Consider the following 26468-nt stretch of genomic DNA (forward strand, 5'->3'; position numbering starts at 1 on the left):
AGGGCAGATAGCTAGAATTGTTTAGTGGCATTTCATTTGGCTTGTTACACTTTACTTTCTTGGTTCAAATTTTGATGAGATTGACATTGCTTTTCGTCATTTTGACGGGTCAAAACATGAAGAGTAAGTCAAGTACTGAGTTTCATGTGACTGACTTGCTTCTTCCACTTCAAAACTGCTGGCCTTGTACCAAAATTAAAAAGAACTATTTGCTTTCTATCTCAGTCATACAACTACTCACAGAATCTCCTTGAGATTAATTGATTTCTTAAATGTTTTGTTTTAAATCCAGTGTAGCAGAGATTTGCTCATAAGTGCAGTAAATAATTATTAATTCTTTTAATGTCAATGCTTTAAAAATGCTTTTAAAAGAATAATAACAACAACAACAGCAACAAACAGCTAAAATATTTGTTCAACAATCTATAGTTAATTAAATGCTGTTAAGCAGATAATATTTTGAAAGGTATTTTAAATGCTTATTTTCATTTTAAATAATAATAAATAATAGCTAAATTCATATATTTTTCTTATATATATGTATATTTTAGCATCAATTAAAAAAATAAAAACAAAAATTTCAAAAGTTCAAAGGAAGTGCACAACACGTAGAAATATTGCAAAAAATGCACACTGCACTTCATATATTCCAGTTGCATGTTACAACTTCAAACCTGAGTTATACTATTAAGAATTTCTGTAAAATTGAATAAATGAAAGGATACAATAATGAAAGGATTTGGGTACATATGTGTATGTGTGAGTATGCATGAGTGTTTATACACACACACACACACACATCTGTTTACACACACATGCTTATATATATATATATATATATATATATATATATATATATATATATATATATATACATATATATATATATATATATACAGGGTGCAGGGAATATATTGTTGTCCATATTACGCAAAAATGAAAATAAACTGACATCTCATTTCAACAGATATATTTACCAAGATTACATAAAAATATCTTGAAATACCAAAAAATAAATTTATTCAATAAAATCGTCATTGGCTTCAACCACGGCCTCTAGACAACTTTGGAATCTCCTGAAACTCTTCTGAATGGCCTCCTTGTTTAAGTCTGTGAATGCTGCCACAATCCTTTGCCTTCAGTTCATTTTTGGTGTTACAAGAAGTTCTGTTGGTCTCTTGCTCAAAGGTGTTCCACACATAATAATCAAGGGGGTTGCAGCCTAGGGAGTTAGGTGGCCAGATAATGTGGTCACAAAAATTGTCTGACAGCCATGACTGGGTTCTCTTACTTGCTTGGCATGGTGCAAAATCCTGTTGCCAAACATAGGGTCTTCCAGCAACCACCCTCTTGACCCAGGGCACCACTACCTCCTCCAGGCACTTGATGTAGGCCTCCATGTGGGAAAATGAATAGAGGCATAATGTTGCCATCACTAGTGATCACTCGAAATACGATGATGTTGACAAGATGCTTGATTTTTATCACATTCGGTACATATTTTGTCAAGAGACTACCAAACAGGCAAGCGAGTAACAAACAAGATAATTGTGTTGCATAGTCCAATATCTGTGGATGCTCTTGTGACTTCTTGGATTGCAGTGAAATGGAGATATATGGTTGCAGGTCAGGCAAGGAACACTGTTTTGGAATGGGAGTAGATGCCTTTCTGCGCATCTCATGGTGTAATCTGAGATGCCGCATACACCAGTTTGCCAGAAAGTCATTTGCTACCTTAATGCATAGGTTGTGCCACCTGGCCCAGTTAGGTGCAGTACACACCAAAGTGCAGAGAGGGTTGAGTTTAGCATGCACAGACACACACACATGCACACACAGAAATACTTCTGGTCATGTGCATATACAAAGTAATAAACTGTCAATAGTATATCTCTATCTAATTTATCTTTATATATAATTGATATGTATATGTAATATATATATGTGTGTGCGTGTGTATGTGTATGTATATGTGTATATATATATAACTATATATATATATATGTATATATATATATATATATATATATATATATATATATATATATATATAAATATATATATATATACATATTTATATATATATATAATATATGTATATATGTGTATATATGTATATTTAATATATGTATATTTAATATATGTATATTTAATATATGTATATATTATATATATGTATATGTAATATATATGTATATGTAATATACATATATAAAAATGTATATATATATGTGTATATATGTATATACATACATATATATATATATATATGTATATATATATATATATATAATTACATACATACATAAATACAGATTGATACATAGATATACATAGATACACACACACACACACAAAAATGAAGACACAGACAGAGCTCTAGTTATTTTTAATGAAAAATAATTAGTATTTGTGTGGTGGGGTTTATATCAGCATGAAGTGAACAAAAACTGGTAATGAGTTATCTCTTTTCATACCATTCTCTACTTTTGATTTTGCATTTTATGAGATCAATGAAAACGAAATACCACATAAAATACTGGGGTCAAAATAATTGAATAAAACCCTTGAAGTTGATACGCCTACATGGCTGCAGTCCAATGATTGAAACCAGCAAAGAAGAAGAAAAAAAAATGGGATCAATGCTTTTTATCTGTACAGAGTCAATAATATGATCAGAGATATTATACTGACGTTGATTCAGTTGAATCAACCAACTCCCCTATGTCACTTTTGGCTCTCGACCAAAAATAAGAAATCAATTTTCCTCAGAATTTTTTAAGTTACCATTACAAACCAAGTAATGTTTTTTGATTTGGAAAAGAACAAAAAAGCTTCGTATTTACCTAGTCAAGCTTATCATCATCATCATCAGCAGCATCATCATCATTTAATGCCCATGCTCCATGGTAGCATTGGTTGAACACTAATATATGGCTGTCTTTTTGGAACGCACACACACACACACATATATATATATATATATATGCATGCATATATGCAAGTATGTGTGTCTATATGCATATGTGTGTATATATATATATATATATATATATATATATATATATATATATGTGCATGTGTATATACCTGTTCACATATGTTATTGAATGACAAGAGAAATAGTATATCTATACGTACATTTTATATATATACATATATACATACATACACATATATATATATATATATATATATATATATATATATATATATATATATAGATAGATAGATAGATAGATAGATAGATAGATAGATAGATAGATAGATAGATAGATGTACATTTGATATATATATATATATATATATATATATATATAGAGAGAGAGAGAGAGAGAGAGAGAGAGAGAGAGTGAGAGAGGGAGAGAGAGAGAGGGAGAGAGAGAGAGGGAGAGAGAGAGAGAGAGAAGAAGGGCATCCAGCTGTAGAAACCTTGCCAGATTGGATTGGAGCCCAGTGCAGCCTTCTAGCTTACCAGCCCTCAGTCAAACCGTCCAACCCATGCCAGCATGGAAAGCAGACGTTAAATGACAACGATGATGATGATATGTACATTTTATATGTATATGTATGTATGTATATATATATACATATATAAATATAATGTATATATAGATATACTATGTCTCTTGTCATTCAATAATATACGTGAACAGGTATATACACATGCATATATATTTAGATAGATAGTTAGATAGATAGATAGATACACACATACATACAATCCATACAGATATCAGTCTGTCAACAAAGAGAAAGGTAGTACTAAATACATGGTACACAGCATATTGTTTATTGAAACTGAATTATTTTCCTTGCAAACTGAGTTTGATATCACCGCATTCAATGTTTCTGTTTGATATTTGTTCTGGTTTATGTATATTGGGAAAGGTTAGGATTAGGGTTTCTTGTGTTTTGTTTTTGTTTATGCTTTTTTTCATCGGGATCCTTTGAGAAAGCAATATTCAATAAAGCAGCACCATGCTACAATGAACCCCTGAAAGTGAGTGGGTTACAAAAATTTGAATACTTATCCAAAATCTCACAAACAAGCCATAAACTAAAGAAGACCATAAAGAAGGAATGACACCAGGTGAAACCTGCCCATTAGCCTAAATGTAGGGAGCAAAGTGACAAGACACTTTCTTAATATGATTCACCAAGAAACTCTTTAATAAATCAAAAAAAAAAAAAACACAAGCTACTGTATAGAAACAACATGAAAGTTAGCTACAGCTGCACAAAGATAAAACAAACAAAACATCCTATCTAAGTCATAAGCAAATACATATGTTAAAACTCACAACCGCAGCCAAAACGGATACAACTGCAATGAATCCAGTCATCATCTTTAAAGTGGAAATAATCAAAAATGTAATCTGCATGACTGCAATATTACAAGGAGGGTAAGCTATCAAAAAATAAATTGGAGTCCCAAACAATATTTTCAAGGCCAGATGTACATGACATATACACACCTTCCTATATATATATATATATATATATATATATATATAATAATAATAATATTATTAGGGACAAAATCCAAAATTACAGGTAAAAAACTCAATTAAAATCAATTTATAAAAAATTAAATTGAGCCTTATAGATAAAGTATATATAAAATATATATAGTTTTAGGGAAAATAACCAATTTTCAAGAACTCATCGATGAAAATCCACTATCACATATAGAAAAATTAATAATTAAAAGCACAATAAATGAGTATAATATAAAGTAAAGTAAATATCATAAGATAAATATAATAAAAAGATTACACGTGTTTCATAACCAATTTTCAAATAGAAAAGAAATTTAAATCGATTAAAATCAATTGAAATTATCTAAAATAAGTTCTATTCAAAAATATAGCTACTCGTCAGATCGTAAGTAGAACAATAATTAGATATATATCTCAACCAACAATAAGTACCAAATGAATTAATATGATATACTTATTATATAAAGATAGAAAAATTATTTAAAAAATATCATAATATCAAAATAATAACCATTCAATAATCATCCCTTCATCCATAATAATAACATGTATATTATATACAAAAAACATCTTACCTAAATTATCATTGTTTTAAATTATCATTGTTTTAAATACAAGTTGAACGAAGTTTAAGTTTAAAATAATAATGAAGATAAAATTAGTACATATTTAACCGGTGTAATAGTTAAAGCTATACTATTTAAAGCTAAAGACGTTTATTTAATTATGATTAAAGATCAATTGAATAATAGAAAAATACAAGATTATTTATTTCTACAAACGTAATAATAAAAAATATGAATGAAAAAATTATGAATGGAAAAAATTATGAATGAAAAAATTAGGAAAGAAAAAATTATTAAGAATAAAAGGTTAAACTTTATATATATATACAAAGTTTTGATTTAAAAAAAACTTTAACGATATTATAAACTATAAAGATTAATAATTAATCAAATAATATTAATCAAAAATATATATATATATATATATATATATAGTTTTAGAGAAAAGAACCAAGGTTCACGAACTCATCGAGGCAAATCCACTCTCACATATATATTTTATACTGTGAAACTTAATTTAATTTTAATTTTTAATAAATTGAATTTAATTGAGTTTTTACCTGTAAATTTGGATTTTTATCCTTAATATTATTATTATTATTATTATTATTATTATTATTATTATTATTATTATTATATATATATATATATGTATACCCAGATATTAGTACAAATACAACATCTCTGTCAATGTATATCTGGGATTTAAAAGAGAATATTATAAATATCAACTGGACAATAATAGGTAGCACCAACACTTACATAAATTATTCCATGATGTGCCCCCTATACACTAATGAAAAGTATAATATACCACTGCACCTAACATGCTTGCTCATCAAGGGAACAAAATTGGTATCATGCTGTGAAACCCATGATAAATTTGCTTTTTAGCAGTGGTTTGGGCTATAAGCCCCTGATGATGCAACAGCATTAGAAATGACAGTGAAGGCACAACAATCTGAACAGAAATATAACATCAGTACACATTAGCCCGTGAAAGAGAAAAGTAGCTTAGAGACCCTATGCATAATGACACAACTGGCTCACCACAATATCTAATACATTTTTAGACTTCAGATAAAAAAGAAAATACAATTTATGACAAAGTAGACAGAAGAATAACTTGAAAATGGAACAACCAACAAATATATCACAAACTTAATTAGCTACCTCAGATACAAAATATCAACTTTAGCAAAATGAGATATGAATGACATAACCAGGAGGCAGATATATGAGAATCATTAAACCAACGTATCATTAAGCTGTAAACAAATAACCAACCCTAGCGAGAGAGGAAACAGCTTAGAAAAATAACATGAGATTATGCAATAGACAGAGAAAATGATTGCTGAATTGGCCAATGAGAAATGATATACAGATAAACAATTTTAGAAGAAAATAAGAACAGGATCTGAAAAACGATATATAGATAAACAACAGTGACACTGATCAATAGAAGAACAGAATAATCGATGCATATAACAAAGACATCTTTAGCAACCTCAGATAGAAAATCACTTTTTATTAAGTAGACAGAATGGCAGCTTAGAAAAACAGGTTGAGATCACGCAATAGACAAGCAGAGACTGAATGACTACTGACTTGGCTAATGAGAAAAGATACACTGATTAAAAATTTCAGAAAAACACAAGATGATTTAAAACTAAAAATTGATATACAAGCATTAGCAACACCAACTCATGGAAAAACCAAAACAATCAGTAATATATCAAAAATATATTTAGTGTCCTCAAATAGGAAATCACAATCTTTGAACTAGAGAGAATGACAGGTTTGACAGAACAGGATGTAAATGATGTAATCATGAGGCTAACTACTGAACCAACCGATGAATAAGGGATAATCAAATAATTCCCATAAAACATAACAGATTAGAAAACAGGATATAATTACATAATAGATAAACAAAGACAAAATGAACAATAAAATGGCCAATGGCAAAGGATATTCAGAGAAATGAGAAATAGCATAATATAAAATAAATATACAGATGAACATCAATGGAGTTTACCTGTAAGAAATCTAGGAAAGCCAATGAAATGGCAAATGAACCAATAGCCATAAAAAGCAGTCTAATTGATCAACATTGGAAAACAGGTAACATACACAATAGACATAGAGAAAAGAAAGAACCTGCTCCATTGTTTATAAAGTACTCTAAATGCCGAAAGAGTATTAAAGATCAGAGTACATGACTGGCACTTTCTCTGTTGACTCAGAAAAGAAGAAAGGCAAAACTGAGCTTGGCAGGATTTCAATTCATACAGCAGAAATCTATAGTAATTATTGCTAAGCAGTCTGTTAGATGCTCTAACAACTCTGCTGCCCTAAAAGTACATATGTATATATATATATATATATATATATATATGCACACATATACCTACACATACACATGTACATATATATATATATATATGTACACACACACACACACACACATATATATATATATATATATATATATATATATATATATATATATATATATATATAGCATATATGTATATAGATAAATAGACAGCTACTTTTCAAGTCATTCTCTGGGCTGGTAGCTTTGTGCTGGTTATGCTATAATGAGGATGTCAATTAAAATTTCCAAGTCATTAGTACTAATGATATTTCTCCTCATTATGGGTATAATTTTGATTGATTAAAAATCATCTGCTCACTACATTAAGTATATTAACCTGCACTTAACTATATGCTCTTCATGTAGACTGCCCCTTTGGGGAATTTTTCAGCATCGTTATTTCAGATTACCTAATTAATAAATTGTTTATGCTCTGTCGTATAATTCCATACAAATTTTATCTATTTAAGATATCAGAGTTTACTCCCTTGCCTCTTATGTTGTAACATCTTAATGCTAATGACTTTTTTTTTTCTTTCCTTTACATTATTATCGATATACTTCCAGTTAACTTAGAACCATTTTCAGTTCACCTCATTAATCTGTACTTGAGTAAATGTTTATTTATCTGCCTGAAATGAAGTATTAAAGCATTGTAGCATCTAGTTCTGGCACTTTACCTTCCAAGTTCAAATCCCACTCAAGTCATGTATGCTATCTTTCCTTTCAGGGACGATAAAATAAAGTAGTACTCAACTTCTAAGATTGACATGATCAAGTAAAATTCCTCCACTCAAAATTGTTGATGTTGTGCCTAAATTAGAAACAATTATCATCATCATCATCACCGTCATCATCATCATTATTATTGAGTGAGAGAGCAGTGCATGCCATCAAAGTGACACTGGGGTACAAATATATGAAGCCCATTATACCCATCATGAATACCTGTCTGATATGGGTACACCAGGCACATGTATCAAAACAATATGTGTGCAATATGGTGATCTCATAGCAAGATAAACAGAGCAAGGCCTTGCAGGTGGGTCCCAGTAAGAATTTTTTTCAAGTCGAATAGCTCATCCCACTCAAAAGGTCCCTGAATGAGGTTTGTTTAAGGATGATGAATGAAACACCCATGTTTCCAGAGGGGAATTATTCAAACTCCAAAGAAATCCTCTCAATGCATGGTTATGATGCTCCTCCACTACTTCTGCTCCTGATCAGAGATGTACATATCATCATCCACCAAGAGACATGTTCAACTGGTTATGGTCAAGCAGTTAATAAGCATATCTGTGGTATTGAGCAGAATATTTCTCTTAGCCCAAGACAAAACAATGTACATGATAACACTTCTAATCGGTTAAGATCACAAGCCATGAGAGACACTACCTGGTACTGCATCAAGGCATTTATTACTACATCAGGGAATATATTATTATTATTATTATTATTATTATTATTATTATTATTATTTTATGTTTGACTTTTGTTTTGCATTTGTACAAGTTGGATCCAAGTCTCACCCAGAGACCTCAAGAGACAACAAGTTAGAAGTTCATGTAGGTGTTATGTCTAGGGTACCGTATATTTGGATTTGTACAGTTTTGTTCTAGTGAATGTTTAAGAAACCATAAGAAAATTATGTGTTTGTTTTAAGATTTGAGATCACATAGACAGTATTTTACGTAGGATATGGGCACATGAGCACTATCTTTTGAACTTCAGCCATTTTGGGGTTTCCTGGTATCTGAGCTAGGTAGTAATCAGCCCGTATTATTATCATTATTATTGTTATCATTGTTGTTATCATTGTTATTATTGTTATTGTTATTATTATTTTATTACTATTATTATTATTATTATTATTATTATTATTATTATTATAGTATGTATGTAACTCTAATTGGAACAAACGAAACATTCGTCTGAAATCTATGTATTCCTGTGTTCTTTTGTCCCTTCAGATGAAGGATGCCCTCACGCAGTGGTAAGAATATACTCCAATTCTCATGGAATTAAGCCAGATCAGGAGCTCTGTGGTTCATGGAAACAAGGATATTCCTATGTAGTAAAATCCCACGCCATAAAATTGAGGTAAGGGCCAATTAATTACACAATCTCTGGATCTTTACAATTTTATTTTTTGTATATTTTTTCCCATTTTACAAACTTGATTTCTCCTATTTACTTTTTCTCTCTCTCATATATATATGTGTGTATACACACACACACACACATATATATATATATATATATATATATATATATATATATATATATATATATATATTATTTATTTATGGGTTTCAGCCAAGTGGCTGTGGTCATGCTGGAGCACCACCGTGATTTTCTGTCTTTATGCTTTGCTCTCTTCACGTTCCTTGCATGGCTCTTCTATATATATATATACACACATATACACACTATATATATATATACACACATATACATATATATATATATATATATATATATCATTACTGAATATTGCTTATATGTCTGTGTATATGCATATTCTACATGTATGTGTGTGCATTTGCACATTTGTATGTATGTATCTGTAAATCTATCATGTATGTGTACATATATATATATATATATATATATATCATAAATATAAGGGATTAGCAATTGAGTTGCTTCTCCAACATACTGAAAATTCAGAAACAGCAAAATACTTGGCAAAATTGTTAATTGTTAATTCTATTATTAATTGACGATTCCCTGCCCTCATTTCTTGTATATATATATATATATATATATGCAGCGTGGCACTCAGTCAGTTACAGTGACAAGAGTTCCAGTCGATCCGGTCAAAGGAACAGCCGGTTCATGAAATTAACATGCAAGTGGCTGAGCACTCCACAGACACGTGTACCCTTAACGTCATTCTCAGGGAGATTCAGCGTGACACAGAGTGTGACAAGGCTTGTCAACTGATGCTGGTGTGTTTACGTCCCTGTAACATAGCGGTTCAGCAAAAGGGCTTGCAAAGAATAAGTCTTGAGGTCAATTTGCTCGACTAAAGGCAGTGCTCCAACATGGCCACAGTCAAATGACTGAAACAAGTAAAAGGATATATATATATATATATATGTGTGTGTGTGTGTGTGTATGTATAATGTATGATGTATATATTATATATGTGCGTGTGTATGTATAATGTGTGATGTATGTAATATATATAAATATATGTATGTATGTATCTATGTATGATTTTTATACATATTTATGTATTGTTATATATTACATATCGTATTTGTACATATATGCATATGTGTGTATATACATATGTATTTGCTGCCAGCAGAAGTTGTAGGTCCCTGAACTTTTTCCAAGCCATACCTATTCTCACCACTATATTTTTGGAACACCTGCGCCACTGCTAATTATGTCACCTAGGTAACATAAGCTATCAATTGCCTCTAAGGAGCCATGAATACATGGATATATTTACATAGTGATACTTGCATATGCATGCATGTGTACACCCACACACATACACATATATGTATATATATATATCTATATATCTATATATATATACATATATACATATATATATATATACATATATATATATATATATTAATAAATAAATATTAAACACTATCTCTCTATTTTCCTCTCTTAATTTAATATGGATTATATACTTAATTATACCTATTGATTCGGGGAAATTTTATTTCCCAGAGACATAAGGTATAGAACCAATATTTTCTTGGATGTAATCATCCCTTCAAGGGTATAATGTATCCTCTAATTAACCTAAATATATACAGGAGCACAGGTAAATTTATGCATGCTTGCAAGCTTTGTAGAATTCCTGGAATGTTGGAGAGTTGTCTTTGATTATTATTCTGGCTTTTTGCCTGATAAGCTCTAGTCCTGTCATGGTCAACTTTGTTTTTCATCCATCTGGATTTGACGGATGAAGTGCTAATCATGTAGCATAGCCTATGTCATTGAGTACTCCCTCTCTCTCTTTGACTTTCAAGTGTTGTAACTGTGTTGGGAATGCTTTTTGTATATTAACAGATGTATAAGTGTCAAAGATAATATAGATGCATTAACAATGACATCTACAAGCACCATCTGAATTCAGGTACATATGCACTGCCATCACAATGTGTGTGTAAATGTACATAAATGAATATATATATATATATGTGTCGGCTAGTAATGAAACCACCCCTCTTCAGTAGTTTGTCACCAAACCCTAAAATGTTTTATAACTATATTGTCCATGTTTACTGTCTATACTATTTACCCCTTACCCTACAAAGAAAATGCCAGTTTCATCTTAAGCTTTGAATCACTAGGTATAATAAGATAGTCCTTAAATCAGAAACAAATAAAATTAGTGACAGTTAAAAATCTGCTTAGAATTATTCACTAGCCTTTGTGGTCTGGCTAAGTAAAAATGTTTTTTTGTATTCTTCCTTTCTACTTGGAGAGTTTAGATGTAATTATAAAAATATGTCCTTCTTTTTAAATGTAATTTCATTAAATTTCTATATCTTTGTGCAGCTGAGGATTGCTCTGCATTTTATATTTGATGTAATATTCACATTGTTTAATTAAATGGAGTCGCATGAAACGATCGTACTGCATTAACTTTGGATATCCTTGTTGCTTATTTTGACTTTAATCACCTTATTTTGAAACTGTATGGATAATACCATACTAAATTCTGGTGCCTCAACTTAAGTACCATATTCACCTGAATCTAAATTTTTTACATATATATATATATATATCATCATCATCATCATCATCATCGTTTAACGTCCACTTTCCATGCTAGCATGGGTTGGACGATTTGACTGAGGACTGGTGAAACCAGATGGCAACACCAGGTTCCAATCTAATTTGGCAGAGTTTCTACAGCTGGATGCCCTTCCTAACGCCAACCACTCAGAGAGTGTAGTGGGTGGTTTTACGTGTCACCCGCACGAAAACGGCCATGCTCGAAATGGTGTCTTTTATGTGCCACCCGCACAAGCCAGTCCAGGGGCACTGGCAACGATCTCACTTGAAAATCCTACAGGAGCCAGTCAGGCGGTACTGGCAATGGCCACGCTCAAAATGGTGCATCTCATGTGCCACCCACACAAGAGCCAGTCCAGGGGCACTGGCAACGATCTTACTTGGCTTGCCGGGTCTTCTCACGCACAGCACATTTCCAAAGGTCTCGGTCAGTAGTCATCGCCTCGGTGAGGCCCAATGTACGAAGGTCTTGCCTCACCACCTCAGCCCAGGTCTTCCTGGGCCTACCTCTTCCACGGGTTTCCTCAACTGTTAGGGTGTGGCACTTTTTCACGCAGCTATCCTCATCCATTCTCACCACATGTCCATACCAGCGCAATTGTCTCTCTTGCACACCACAACTGATGCTTCTAATGTTCAGCTTTTCTCTCAAGATACTTACACTCTGACGGGTATTCACATTGACATTACACATCCAACGGAGCATACTGGCTTCATTCCTTGCGAGCTTACGTATGTCCTCAGCAGTTACAGCCCATGTTTCACTGCCATGTAGCATGGCTGTTCGTACGCATGCGTCATACAGTCTGCCTTTTACTCTGAGTGAGAGTCCCTTTGTCGCCAGCAGGGGTAAGAGCTCTCTAAACTTTGCCCAGGCTATTCTTATTCTAGCAGCTACACTTTCAGCGCACCCACCCCCACTACTAACTTGGTCGCCCAGATAGCGGAAGCTATCGACTACCTCTAGTTTTTCACCCTGGAATGAGATAGAAGTTGTTTCCTGTTTGTTTACAGTCTTTATTGCACCTGAACATCTGCCACAAACAAAAACTAACTTGCTATTTAACCTGCCTTTGATGTTGCTGCACCTCTTATGTGTCCATAGCTTGCACCGGGTACATCTTATAGAGTTACTACCTACTCCTTTTCTACATACTGAGCAGGGCCACCTGTAGGCACAGGCATGGCTGTATGGTAAGAAGGTCACTTCCCAACCACATGGTTTCAGGTTCAGTCTTCTACTTGGGTAAGTGTCTTCTACTATAGCCATGGGGTAACCAAAGCCTTGTGAGTGGATTTGGTAGACAGAAACTGACAGAAGCCCATCGTATACATACACATGTATATATATGAATATATATACATGTATACATATGTGTGTGCGTGTGTGTATTTATGTATGTGTGTCTGAGTTTGTCCCCCCCCCCACTATTGCACTATCACTTGACTACTGTTGTTGGTGTGCTTTTGTACCCATAACTTAGCAGTTTGTCGAAAGAGACTGATAGAATAAGTATTAGGCTTACACGGTCGATTTCTTCAACTAAAGCTCTTTTATATATATGTATAAGCACATGCACACACATGCTCTAGATCTGTTGGAAAATGCAGTCAAATCTTCCTAAAATCACACCTACCCAGCTTAAATAATGAAATGATACATGAAATACTTTTGTAGTCCTATATATTCCTAAAAAGACAGTATGGTCATGGATGGAAGGCTTTTGGTCATATGTATGCACAGTCATAATTAATCTGGAACTAAACAGCAGCAACACTCCCAACATTCATATAAAAATAACTGTTCTTGATTAAATACACTTAACAAAAGCTAGAAAAATAATATGCATGTCTGTCTAACTGTATATATGTATATGTGTGTTTGTATGTATTTGGCTCATGGTTGTAAGGTCATGATTTTTATACCTGGTGGCATGTTGTGTCCTTGAGCAAGACACTTTATTCCATGTTGCTGTAGTCCATTCAGCTGGCAAAAATGAGCCGTACCTGTATTCCAAAGGACCAGCCTTGTCACATTCTTTGTCGCACTGAACCTCCCTCTGAACTATTTTATGGATACATGTGTCTGTGAAGTCCTCAGCCATTTGCACATAATTTCACAAGCAGGCTGTTCCATTGACTGGATCAACTGGAGCACTTGTCGTTGTAACTGACAGTGTACCACTATGTGTATATATATATATATATATATATATATATATATATAATGTATATACATAAGTATGAATGGATGGAAAATACGTATATATTTGGAAGTAACGATGGAGTACCGCCTTCTTGTATATGTACAGATATATATAAGAGACAGTGAGAGGAGTTATATATAATCATGATGAATCTTAAATTATTTTCAACCTATATTCACTCAGAGGATGTCTGCAAATTTCTTCCTTTACTGAAATCTAGAAAAAAAAAAGCAAATATAGCTAGAGCCTACATTATCTTTGTGTGTATGTCTGTGTATCTCCGTGTGTATCTATGTTTGTAATATATATTGTAATACACACACACATATATATATATATATATATATATATATATATATATATATATATATATATATATATATATATATATATATATATATATATATATATATATATAGAAATATAGCATCTTGAATGTCTTTCCATTAATTTCTTGTACAAAACTTAGATGAAGCATAAATAGAAGTTTAGACTCCATTTTGATTGATACCCCAGGTAACAGAAGTCTAGAGGGAATAGAAAATACAAAGACGTTTTTGGAATATACTGTCTGACAATATAACATCAAGAACTATCAGTAGAATGGTTAATGTGCTAAAAGTTTCTCTGTAATAGATGGTGAGAGTACCAGGGGCAATTCTGTAAAAAGCATATAATTATCGAAAGAAAATTGCAAACGAAAGAAAACGAAGAAAAAGAAAGAAAAAAAAAGACAGAAAGAAGTGGTATGAAAAAATTGTGAAGAAATTAAATCAAAGCACCATAAAAAAAAATGGAATAATATTGGTGAAGGAGAAAGAGAAAAGTTCATGTTGCAGTTAAAATAAATTATATGGAAAGTATTAAATACCTAAGGGAATTTATATTTTATCGGTAGGGATTAGTTTATTTAAATCCTGGTATAGGAGCCACAAGAACAAATGGCAATCATTATAGATATGACCAAGGTTTTATGATAAATTCTGTGTTAACGATTTCTCTGGTATTGGAATATAATAGAAAATAGATATATTCTAAAGTAATGTTTGATAACATGTTTAGTTCTTTTTTTTTTTATTATTTATCAAGTGGTTTAGCTGTAGGAATGATGACACTCAGCTACAAAAATTGATATGCAGATATTGAAGTTTGAAAACCTATTACAACCACACCATCGTATTGAAATTAATAGAAAAGAGTTTAAAGAAAATTATATCCTATTGGGAAATTGAGCAGAGTCAAAAATTTGCATTAGTCATGGAAAGGAGAATCGCATTGACAGATCTAAGGTTCACAGTGAGAGAGAGAGGAGACAAAGTGCAACTCAAATTGGTAGACTAGTGGTAGTTTGCATCATAAGATATATATATCCTAAACATATATATATATATATTATGTGCGTTTGCGTGTGTGTATATATATATATATATATATATATATATATATATCCACATACACTCACACACATATATCTTGCACATATCTGCATATATATTTACGCACACATACACATATATGTACATATATATATGTATGTGTATATATACATATAAATATACATATAAATATACATATATATCCATACATGTGTGTGTGCATATATATATATATATATATATATATATATATACATATATATATCGGTATATATATATGAATGTGTGTGTGTGAATTGATGAAGTAGTGGTGACTAGAGTTTCAAGATGAAGGACAATCACCCAAAATATTAGTCTCCGTTGTGAGTATCTTCTCATTGCATACTAACATTAACCTCATTTATTTGTATTTCTTAAGAAGATTTGATAATTTGCAGTGAAGCATTCATAGCAAAGCTTTAAATTCTCTACAACCTGATATCTTAAACACTGATCAAATTAGTGTACAATCAATATCAAAGAAGACATCAATGAAAGAAGGGTATGTGCTTTTAGATTACCTCCAGGAGCAGCCAACTTTGACTGATTAAGTGATTTCTTTTTCTCGTCTGTTTTATTAATAAAAAAGAACTCTCAGCGTGGTCAAAGGGTTCTGTAGAAAATTGGTTCATTTCAAATTTTTAAATTCAGTTCATTGGTTTTGACCACAAAATTTCAGTAAAATGCAATTTTCTTCTGTCTGTTAGAAACTTGGGCAATGTATATAGCAATGGAGAAGATAGAAGCCTAGCTGTGAATCTTTTGCTGATTGGGTAGGATATGCTGGAAAGACAAGGTAACAAATGCTGCAGTACTAGAAAAGTGGAAAGTCCAAAAATACCTATTGTCAAGAACCAAGCCCACAAGCTGTCATATTTTGGATATTCCATATGCTTTAAGTCATTGCCAAAGGCATTTCTGACAGGAACTGGGGAGAGGAAAATACCAAGAGCTTGTCAACGATGATTGTGAACTGACAACATCAAAAGTGGACTAGAAACAAAAGCCTAATTACTTGTACAGATGCAGTACAACACAGAGGAAACTGTAGAGTCTGTGGCAATCCAACCCCTTAACACAGGGAGAGCTTCTAGCGGCTGGTTGATGATGGCTATGTAGAAAGCAGAGAATCACACATGTACGGTTAAGAGTACAAACCAAAAGCCAAAATTGGTGATGCTGTATCATGGTCCCCTTGTGATTTTTATAACTGAAACAGCAAATGACATTTACAACCTAGCAATAAATAAATAATAATAATTAATAAAAAGAAATATTGGTAAAACAATGATCTACAAAGTAATGATATACAATGTTGTTACTTTCATTATTATTATTATTATTCAGTAGTTTTATTTTTATAACGTGCTTTCACTTCACTACCGAGCGCAGCTCTGTGCGCCTTGGGTATGTGCTGTGGTTTGCTGTGGTGCTCTTATGTTTACTGTATTGAAAGTGTTTTGCGTAGAATGTGTGCAGTACCCAGTAGTGCAATTTTCTGTATGTTATATATATTTGTAAGTCCTGGTGTTTTTGTTATGTATTTGTCTGAATATTTTTTTATTATACCTAAGGCACCTACTATGATAGGAATTGTTTCTGTTTTTAGATTCCACATTCGAGTTATCTCTATTTCCAGGTCTTTGTATTTTGAAAGTTTTTCCATTTCTTTTAGAGAAACGTTGTCATCTGCTGGTATTGAAACATCAATTAGAAGGCATTTTTTTCCTTCATGATCTTTGACAACTATATCTGGTCTATTTGCCTTAATTTCTCTATCTGTGTGTATTGGCATATCCCAGAGTATGGTTGCTTTCTCGTTTTCTGTGACCTTTTCTGGCGTGTGTTTATACCATCTTTTTTCTGTTGCTATTCCATAATGTTGGCATAGCTTCCAGTGTATATAGGTCCCAGCTCTGTCGTGTCTGTGAATATATTCCTTCTTAGCCAGGACTGGGCAGCCAGAGATAATATGATTTATTGTTTCTTGTCGATCTCCACATATTCTACAGTTACTTGTTATATTTCTTTTCATTATGTGTTTTTGGTAATTTCTGGTGGGGAGGCTTTGGTCTTGTGCAGCAATTAAAAATCCTTCAGTCTCTGCTTTGAGTCCTGAGCTTCTCAGCCATTGCTGGGATTTTTCTCTGTCTATTTCTTTCGCATTTAGTTTAGCCCAGTATTTACCATGTAGGGGCTTTTCTTGCCATCGTTTTATCATGGTCCGTTGCTGTTCTAGTTTTAGTTTGGATTTCATTTGTTTTATAGCTTTTGTTGTTTCTTCTTCTTCTTCTTCGTATTTGTTAGGTAGATTGATTTCTTGTTTGTATTTGTCAGCTTCCTTAAATACTGAAAACAGTTTTTTGTTTTGCTCGTGTTTTGTGGCTATTTGTATTAGTTTCCCTTGCTTCTGGAGTAGGTATTTTTGCAGTCCTATGGTGGTTATTTTATAATAGTTTTCTAGCTGTATAAGACCCCTGCCACCTTCTGTGCGTTGTATATATAGCCTTTCTATGTCAGATTTTGGGTGGTGCATCCTATATCCTGTCATTATTTTTCTTGTTTTCCTGTCTATTTTACATAGTTCGTTTAGTGTCCAGTTAAGGATGTTGTAGCTGTAGCTTATAACTGGGACAGCTAAAGTGTTGATACCCATTATCTTGTTTTTAGCATTGAGCTCTGTTTTTAGTAGTGATCTAACTCGTCTATAGTACTCTTTCTTTATTTTTTCTTTCATTTGTGTATGTTGTATCCTATCTAGTTCATTGACTCCTAAATACTTATATGGTTGGCTTTCGTCTAGTTCTCTTATTTCATTGGCTTTATCTAGTGTTATATTGCTACTTTTAACTAATTTTCCTCTTTTCAGGGTTGCTTTGGCACATTTTTCTAATCCGAATTTCATTTCTATTTCCTTGGTAAAGCCGTGTACTGTCTGTAGTAGTGTTTCTAGCTCTTTGTCGTTTTTTGCATATAATTTTAGGTCATCCATATATAGAAGGTGGCTGACTGTTTTTCCATAGCATTTGTAACCGCATCCAGTTCTATTTAGCAATTCTGTTAAAGGTGTGAGTGCCAGGCAGAACAGGAGTGGAGAGAGCGTGTCTCCCTGGAATATTCCTCTTCTAATGGGGATGGCTTTCGTTTTCACAAGTCCCTCTTTTGTTTGGAGCTGTAGCACTGTCTGCCATTTGTTCATTGAGTGCTCTATGTATTTTATGATAATTGGTGCCACCTTGTTTATGGCTAGTGTTTCCAGAATCCACGTGTGGGGAACACTGTCGAAAGCCTTTTGGTAGTCCACCCAGGCCATACTGAGGCCTTTCTTCTTTCTGCGGCTGTCTTCAGTTATGGCTTTATTGATCAATAATTGATCTTTACAGCCGTATGAGCCCTTGCAGCATCCCTTCTGCTCTTCTGGAAACAGGTTGTTATTTTCCAGGTGTTTACTCACTCTCTGCGATATTATTGCAGTAAAGGCTTTGTAGATCGTAGGGAGACAGGTTATAGGTCTATAGTTTTGTGGTTTCTCCGTTTCCGTGGATTTGGGGATTAAGATGGTTTTCCCTTTTGTGAGCCATTCAGGCATTGTTTCTGGATCTGCTATTATGTTGTTAAAGTTTTCTGCCAGCTTTTTATGCATTGCTGGCAGGTGTTTTAACCAGAAATTGGGGATCTTGTCGTGTCCAGGTGCTTTCCAGTTGCTTAGTCTTTGCAGTGTCTGGGTGACCTCTTCAGTTGTTATAGGGGCCCAGAGTTGCTCAGGTGCTAAGTTCGTTGTTTTAATGGTCCTTTTTTGGGGTTGTTGCTTCACCGACCATATTTGTTTCCAGAATTTCTCTAGTTCTTCTGCTGTTGGTGCTGAAGTAATGTCTATTTTATTTTTACCCAGTTCTTGGTAGAGCTTTTGGGGTTGGATTTGAACTGTTTGTTTTGTTCAAAGAAACGTTGGCGTTTCTCATACCGGCGGATCCTCTGTGCTTTGGCAAGGATGTCTTGCTTTAGTTTTTCTTTTGCCTCAGGTAAGTCTTTTTCTGTAATGCTGTATTTGTACAGTATTTTTGTTTTCTTCTTGTTACTTAGTAGTGTTGATTGTTTACTAATTTCGTTGAGAATCGATAAATCTTTTCTCTTTTTTTTAATTTTGTTCTGGATGTTATTTATCCACAAGGTCTCTTTGGGTGGTAGAACTCCTGTTCGGATGGGTTTGAGTGAGTATCCTGCTTCTTTTGTGGCTGCAGTGGCTGCCGCATATATCATGTCATTTAGCTCAGTGATATTGCCTGTTGTTTCTGTGGTTGTTAGTTCCGTGACGGCCAGGTTTATGCTATTTATTATTGATGTTGTTTTATTGTCTATTTTGATTTTTGGGAGATATAATCTGTGGTCCATTCTAAGATCTGTGGTTTTCAGTTCTTCGGTTATTTTCATTTTCATAGTATCGTAATTATTAGGTTTCCCTTCGTTATTTCCAGGCTTTATATTTGTTTTGCCTTCCTTTTCATTCATGTTTGTCTGTAGTGTTCTGGATTGGTGCTTTTTGTACACTATTAAACATCTCTACGGTCTGGGTTTGTTGTTTTTTGTTTACTTCGTTTTTGCCGGGCATGTTACGTTTGTCCTCGTGTTTTGCTATCTCAGTGTTTATATTATTATTTGGCATTGCTGTGTGACTACTATCTAGATTTTCCTGATGTATTTTTTCTTTCAAATGTTCTATTTCTATTTCTGATATTTTTTTTGCTTTTAGAATATATCTTCTTATGTTAGCTAGTTTGTTAGGGTTCATTGTTTTATCGAGGTCTATATTTACATTATTTTTCTTCCATGTTTTATATGTATGTGTTGTTGCGTTTTCGTTTTTTGGGTAGAGTACTGCTGTGAAATAGGCGTGTAGGATCGAAATGTGTTCCTCACGTGTCCATTTATGCCGTTTTGGTTTTGTTTGCGGGACATGAGGAACAACGTCCGGCCCTTTATTTTGACGGTCGTCGTTTTCGTAGGGTACCGGTTCGTTTATTTCTGTTGTCAGATTGTTTTGCACGTTCATATCTTCGTATTTTTTTCTTAACAAGCTTACAGTACGTACTTCTCGGTTGTTATTCTTGGGTGAAATAATACCGGTGTTATTTAATATGTTTGTAATTTTTTTGTACATGGTGTTTTGGGGTTCGGAGATGGTCTGATTTTTATGTAACACGTGTTTACGATCGCTGTGCGGGTAGTGGAGGTATCAAGTTAAAATACATCATTATATTTGTAAAAATAGAGATAAATTTCAATGAGTATTACTTACTCGGATATAGTCCAACCCTTTGTCAGCTATTTTTTGTATATGGTGTTTGGGTTTGGGGATGGTCTGTATTTTGATGTAACACGTGTGTTTACGATCGCTGTTCGGGTAGTGGAGGTATCAAGTTAAAATACATCATTATATTTGGAAAAATAGGAATAAATTTCAATGAGTATTACTTACTCGGGTATAGTCCAACCCTTTGTCAGCTATATTTGGGCTCCATGCGATGTCTTTATTTCCGATGTTTTTGGATAAGTTTCGGAGCAGTGATTTATCGTACTCACATGTTAAACTTCCCCGGTGTTCTCCGTTAAACTTCCCCGGTGTTCTCGTTAAACTTCCCCGGTGTTCTCGTTAAACTTCTATTATTATTATTATTATTATTATTATTATTATTTTGGTTTGTCTCAGGTTCGATGTTATTCCTGGTAGGGATTATGTGGATAGCAGGTTACTACCTGTAATCTTAGATATACAAAACCTTTCAGCAGTCTTTAAAGTGCTTAGGGCTCTCCTGATTATTCTTGCCGTCCCTAAGAGACAGACTTTCCATAAGAGCTCTACCGGGCATTCTATTTCAATTTCCCTCAGCCATTTGCCTGCATCTTGGCATACTGATCCCAGCATACCAATTATTATAGGCACAACCTTTACTGTTCACATGTTACAAATTCTTCCTATTTCAAATTTTAGGGGATTGTATTTTTTTTTGTTTTGTTTTTCTTCCTCTTTTTTTACGATCCTGGAATCAAATGGACCTGATGGGTTGATAAGTAACCAACTATGTTTCTCCTTATCTATGATTGTAATATCTGGTCTATCCTTATCTATGATTGTAATATCTGATTATTATTATTTTTATTTTCATTATTATTATTACTATTAAGGTGGTGAGCTGGCAGAATCGTTAGCACACTAGGCAAAATGCTTAGCGGTATTTTGCCTGTTACTACATTCTGAGTTCAAATTCCGTAGAGGTCGACTTAGCCTTTCATCCTATTGGGGTTGATAAATTAAGTACCAGTTGAGTACTGAGGTCAATGTAATCAACTATCCTCTTCCCCAAATTTCAGGTCTTGTACTTATAATAGAAAGGATGATTATTATTATTATTGTTATTATTATTATTATTATTATTATTCAGTAGTTTTATTTTTATAACGTGCTTTCACTTCACTACCGAGCGCAGCTCTGTGCGCCTTGGGTATGTGCTGTGGTTTGCTGTGGTGCTCTTATGTTTACTGTATTGAAAGTGTTTTGCGTAGAATGTGTGCAGTACCCAGTAGTGCAATTTTCTGTATGTTATATATATTTGTAAGTCCTGGTGTTTTTGTTATGTATTTGTCTGAATATTTTTTTATTATACCTAAGGCACCTACTATGATAGGAATTGTTTCTGTTTTTAGATTCCACATTCGAGTTATCTCTATTTCCAGGTCTTTGTATTTTGAAAGTTTTTCCATTTCTTTTAGAGAAACGTTGTCATCTGCTGGTATTGAAACATCAATTAGAAGGCATTTTTTTCCTTCATGATCTTTGACAACTATATCTGGTCTATTTGCCTTAATTTCTCTATCTGTGTGTATTGGCATATCCCAGAGTATGGTTGCTTTCTCGTTTTCTGTAACCTTTTCTGGCGTGTGTTTATACCATCTTTTTTCTGTTGCTATTCCATAATGTTGGCATAGCTTCCAGTGTATATAGGTCCCAGCTCTGTCGTGTCTGTGAATATATTCCTTCTTAGCCAGGACTGGGCAGCCACAGATAATATGATTTATTGTTTCTTGTCGATCTCCACATATTCTACAGTTACTTGTTATATTTCTTTTCATTATGTGTTTTTGGTAATTTCTGGTGGGGAGGCTTTGGTCTTGTGCAGCAATTAAAAATCCTTCAGTCTCTGCTTTGAGTCCTGAGCTTCTCAGCCATTGCTGGGATTTTTCTCTGTCTATTTCTTTCGCATTTAGTTTAGCCCAGTATTTACCATGTAGGGGCTTTTCTTGCCATCGTTTTATCATGGTCCGTTGCTGTTCTAGTTTTAGTTTGGATTTCATTTGTTTTATAGCTTTTGTTGTTTCTTCTTCTTCTTCTTCGTATTTGTTAGGTAGATTGATTTCTTGTTTGTATTTGTCAGCTTCCTTAAATACTGAAAACAGTTTTTTGTTTTGCTCGTGTTTTGTGGCTATTTGTATTAGTTTCCCTTGCTTCTGGAGTAGGTATTTTTGCAGTCCTATGGTGGTTATTTTATAATAGTTTTCTAGCTGTATAAGACCCCTGCCACCTTCTGTGCGTTGTATATATAGCCTTTCTATGTCAGATTTTGGGTGGTGCATCCTATATCCTGTCATTATTTTTCTTGTTTTCCTGTCTATTTTACATAGTTCGTTTAGTGTCCAGTTAAGGATGTTGTAGCTGTAGCTTATAACTGGGACAGCTAAAGTGTTGATACCCATTATCTTGTTTTTAGCATTGAGCTCTGTTTTTAGTAGTGATCTAACTCGTCTATAGTACTCTTTCTTTATTTTTTCTTTCATTTGTGTATGTTGTATCCTATCTAGTTCATTGACTCCTAAATACTTATATGGTTGGCTTTCGTCTAGTTCTCTTATTTCATTGGCTTTATCTAGTGTTATATTGCTACTTTTAACTAATTTTCCTCTTTTCAGGGTTGCTTTGGCACATTTTTCTAATCCGAATTTCATTTCTATTTCCTTGGTAAAGCCGTGTACTGTCTGTAGTAGTGTTTCTAGCTCTTTGTCGTTTTTTGCATATAATTTTAGGTCATCCATATATAGAAGGTGGCTGACTGTTTTTCCATAGCATTTGTAACCGCATCCAGTTCTATTTAGCAATTCTGTTAAAGGTGTGAGTGCCAGGCAGAACAGGAGTGGAGAGAGCGTGTCTCCCTGGAATATTCCTCTTCTAATGGGGATGGCTTTCGTTTTCACAAGTCCCTCTTTTGTTTGGAGCTGTAGCACTGTCTGCCATTTGTTCATTGAGTGCTCTATGTATTTTATGATAATTGGTGCCACCTTGTTTATGGCTAGTGTTTCCAGAATCCACGTGTGGGGAACACTGTCGAAAGCCTTTTGGTAGTCCACCCAGGCCATACTGAGGCCTTTCTTCTTTCTGCGGCTGTCTTCAGTTATGGCTTTATTGATCAATAATTGATCTTTACAGCCGTATGAGCCCTTGCAGCATCCCTTCTGCTCTTCTGGAAACAGGTTGTTATTTTCCAGGTGTTTACTCACTCTCTGCGATATTATTGCAGTAAAGGCTTTGTAGATCGTAGGGAGACAGGTTATAGGTCTATAGTTTTGTGGTTTCTCCGTTTCCGTGGATTTGGGGATTAAGATGGTTTTCCCTTTTGTGAGCCATTCAGGCATTGTTTCTGGATCTGCTATTATGTTGTTAAAGTTTTCTGCCAGCTTTTTATGCATTGCTGGCAGGTGTTTTAACCAGAAATTGGGGATCTTGTCGTGTCCAGGTGCTTTCCAGTTGCTTAGTCTTTGCAGTGTCTGGGTGACCTCTTCAGTTGTTATAGGGGCCCAGAGTTGCTCAGGTGCTAAGTTCGTTGTTTTAATGGTCCTTTTTTGGGGTTGTTGCTTCACCGACCATATTTGTTTCCAGAATTTCTCTAGTTCTTCTGCTGTTGGTGCTGAAGTAATGTCTATTTTATTTTTACCCAGTTCTTGGTAGAGTTTTTTGGGGTTGGATTATTATTATTATTATTATTATTATTATTATTATTATTATTATTATTATTATTATTAAGGCGTGAGCTGACAGAATCATTAGCATGCTGGATGAAATGCTTAGTGGTATTTCACCCATCGCTACATTCTGAGTTCAAATTCCGCTGAGGTTGACTTTGCCTCTCATCCTTTCAGGGTCGATAAATTAAGTACCAGTTGCATACTAGGTTGATCTAATCAACTAGCCCTTCCCCAGCTCCCCTAAATTTCAAGCCTTGTGCCTATAGTAGAAAGGATTATTATTACCATTATTTAGAGGTTAAGCTGGCAGAACTATTAGCTCAGTGGGGAAAATGTTTAGGAGCACTTTGTCAGTCTTTATGTTCTGAGTTCAAATTCTGCTGAGGTCAACTTTGTTGTTTTATTTATTTGTGCTCAATGAAATAAATACCAGTTCTGTGCTGGAGTCGATGTAACAAACTCATCCCTCTCTCAAACTTGCTCGATTTGTGCCAAAATTGTGTTGGTGCTGGTGGCGGCGGTGGCAGCAGCAATAGTGCTGCTGCTGTATTGCATTAATGCTGCTACTGTTTACCAATTTAAGAGTGATTTCAGTACACTGTACAAGATGTTAAGAATATATATTTCAGAAAATGATATTTAAAGTAAATGAAAGAGAATGTTACTTTCTTTTTGAAATACAGGATGTTTAGGTATTTTCATAGCTTGTGGCAATGCATTAAAATATTATTTAATTTTAGATACATGTCTTCAATTTAGCACCAAAATGATGTTATTATAATTGATTTTGAAGACAAATAAATATGCTTCCGAGATCTTATTGACTTTGTGAGCTAATATTTCTTGGCAGCAGTCTCACAAAAAACAAAAAGATATAATTTTATTTTGAAGAGGGTTCTTCCCAATTTTTTAAGTTACAGACATGAGAGTCTTTTAATATTAGCTTATAGTCTTTGATTCAGTTATTATACTGTATATACAAACAGAGCAGCTTCAGAAATTAGAATATAGAAAAAAATAGCAATACGTTATAGCCTTATGAGAAAAACCATGAATATCGCATGTTCTTATTCACTTGCTGAAATGAGTGTACATGTACCTGTATAAAGAATCAATATTTTGGTAAATACAGCCAGGGGTCTCTTAGCTTAATGGTAAAGAGTGCTAAGCCAGAATTTGAGAGGTACAGGGTTCAATTCACTGTAGAGGCTGCTGGCCAATTTTCAGTGAGATTGTGAGATTGTGAGCAGACAGAACCATTAACATGCCAGGCAATTTGCTTAATGGCATTTACATTCTGAACTAAAATTCTGCCGAGGTCAACTTTTATTGACAAGTCCCTTAACCTCTTGAGAGTCGTTGGGGTGCTGCAGCCATGTAGCATATCTCAGGTGAGAAAGCCTGGCAGAGCTCATCCCTCTCCAGGTCAAATTCTTTTCTACAGCTGAGTGAAATGGAGCAATGGGAAGTGAAGTGTTTTACACAATGCATTGGTCGGTCCAAGAACAGAAACCAACATCTTATGATTGTGAGTCCAACACTAAGTAAATTGCTACCCCTACTTTCCTTGTATATGTATGTATATATATATATATATACTAATTGGTGTA

At 33.6% G+C, this 26468-nt stretch overlaps 1 protein-coding gene and 1 long non-coding RNA gene across 24 annotated transcripts in view; one reads left to right on the top strand and one right to left on the bottom strand.

The window, feature by feature from the left end:
* Positions 1-21720, bottom strand: part of LOC106869228 (uncharacterized) — a 30953-nt gene extending 9233 nt beyond the window's left edge. The window contains exons 1-2 of one of the 2 annotated variants that reach the window (XR_016243336.1): positions 21323-21720; positions 16368-16629 (exon numbers count right to left, since the gene is read on the bottom strand). This is a non-coding gene — a long non-coding RNA (uncharacterized LOC106869228). The remainder of the gene's footprint in view (positions 1-16367; positions 16630-21322) is intronic. The other variant, XR_016243337.1, reaches the window with a different exon arrangement.
* The window catches only part of LOC106869227 (tolloid-like protein 2), a 1141949-nt gene that overhangs the window by 894208 nt on the left and 221273 nt on the right, over positions 1-26468 (top strand). For all 22 annotated transcript variants that reach the window (XM_089358367.1, XM_089358378.1, XM_089358375.1 and 19 more), the window contains one exon: positions 9419-9548. In XM_089358367.1, coding sequence (XP_089214493.1) covers positions 9419-9548 — 130 coding nt within the window. The remainder of the gene's footprint in view (positions 1-9418; positions 9549-26468) is intronic.

This window comes from Octopus bimaculoides, chromosome 10, assembly GCF_046866305.1.
Source record: "Octopus bimaculoides isolate indiv1 chromosome 10, ASM4686630v1, whole genome shotgun sequence".
Lineage (NCBI taxonomy): Eukaryota > Metazoa > Mollusca > Cephalopoda > Octopoda > Octopodidae > Octopus > Octopus bimaculoides.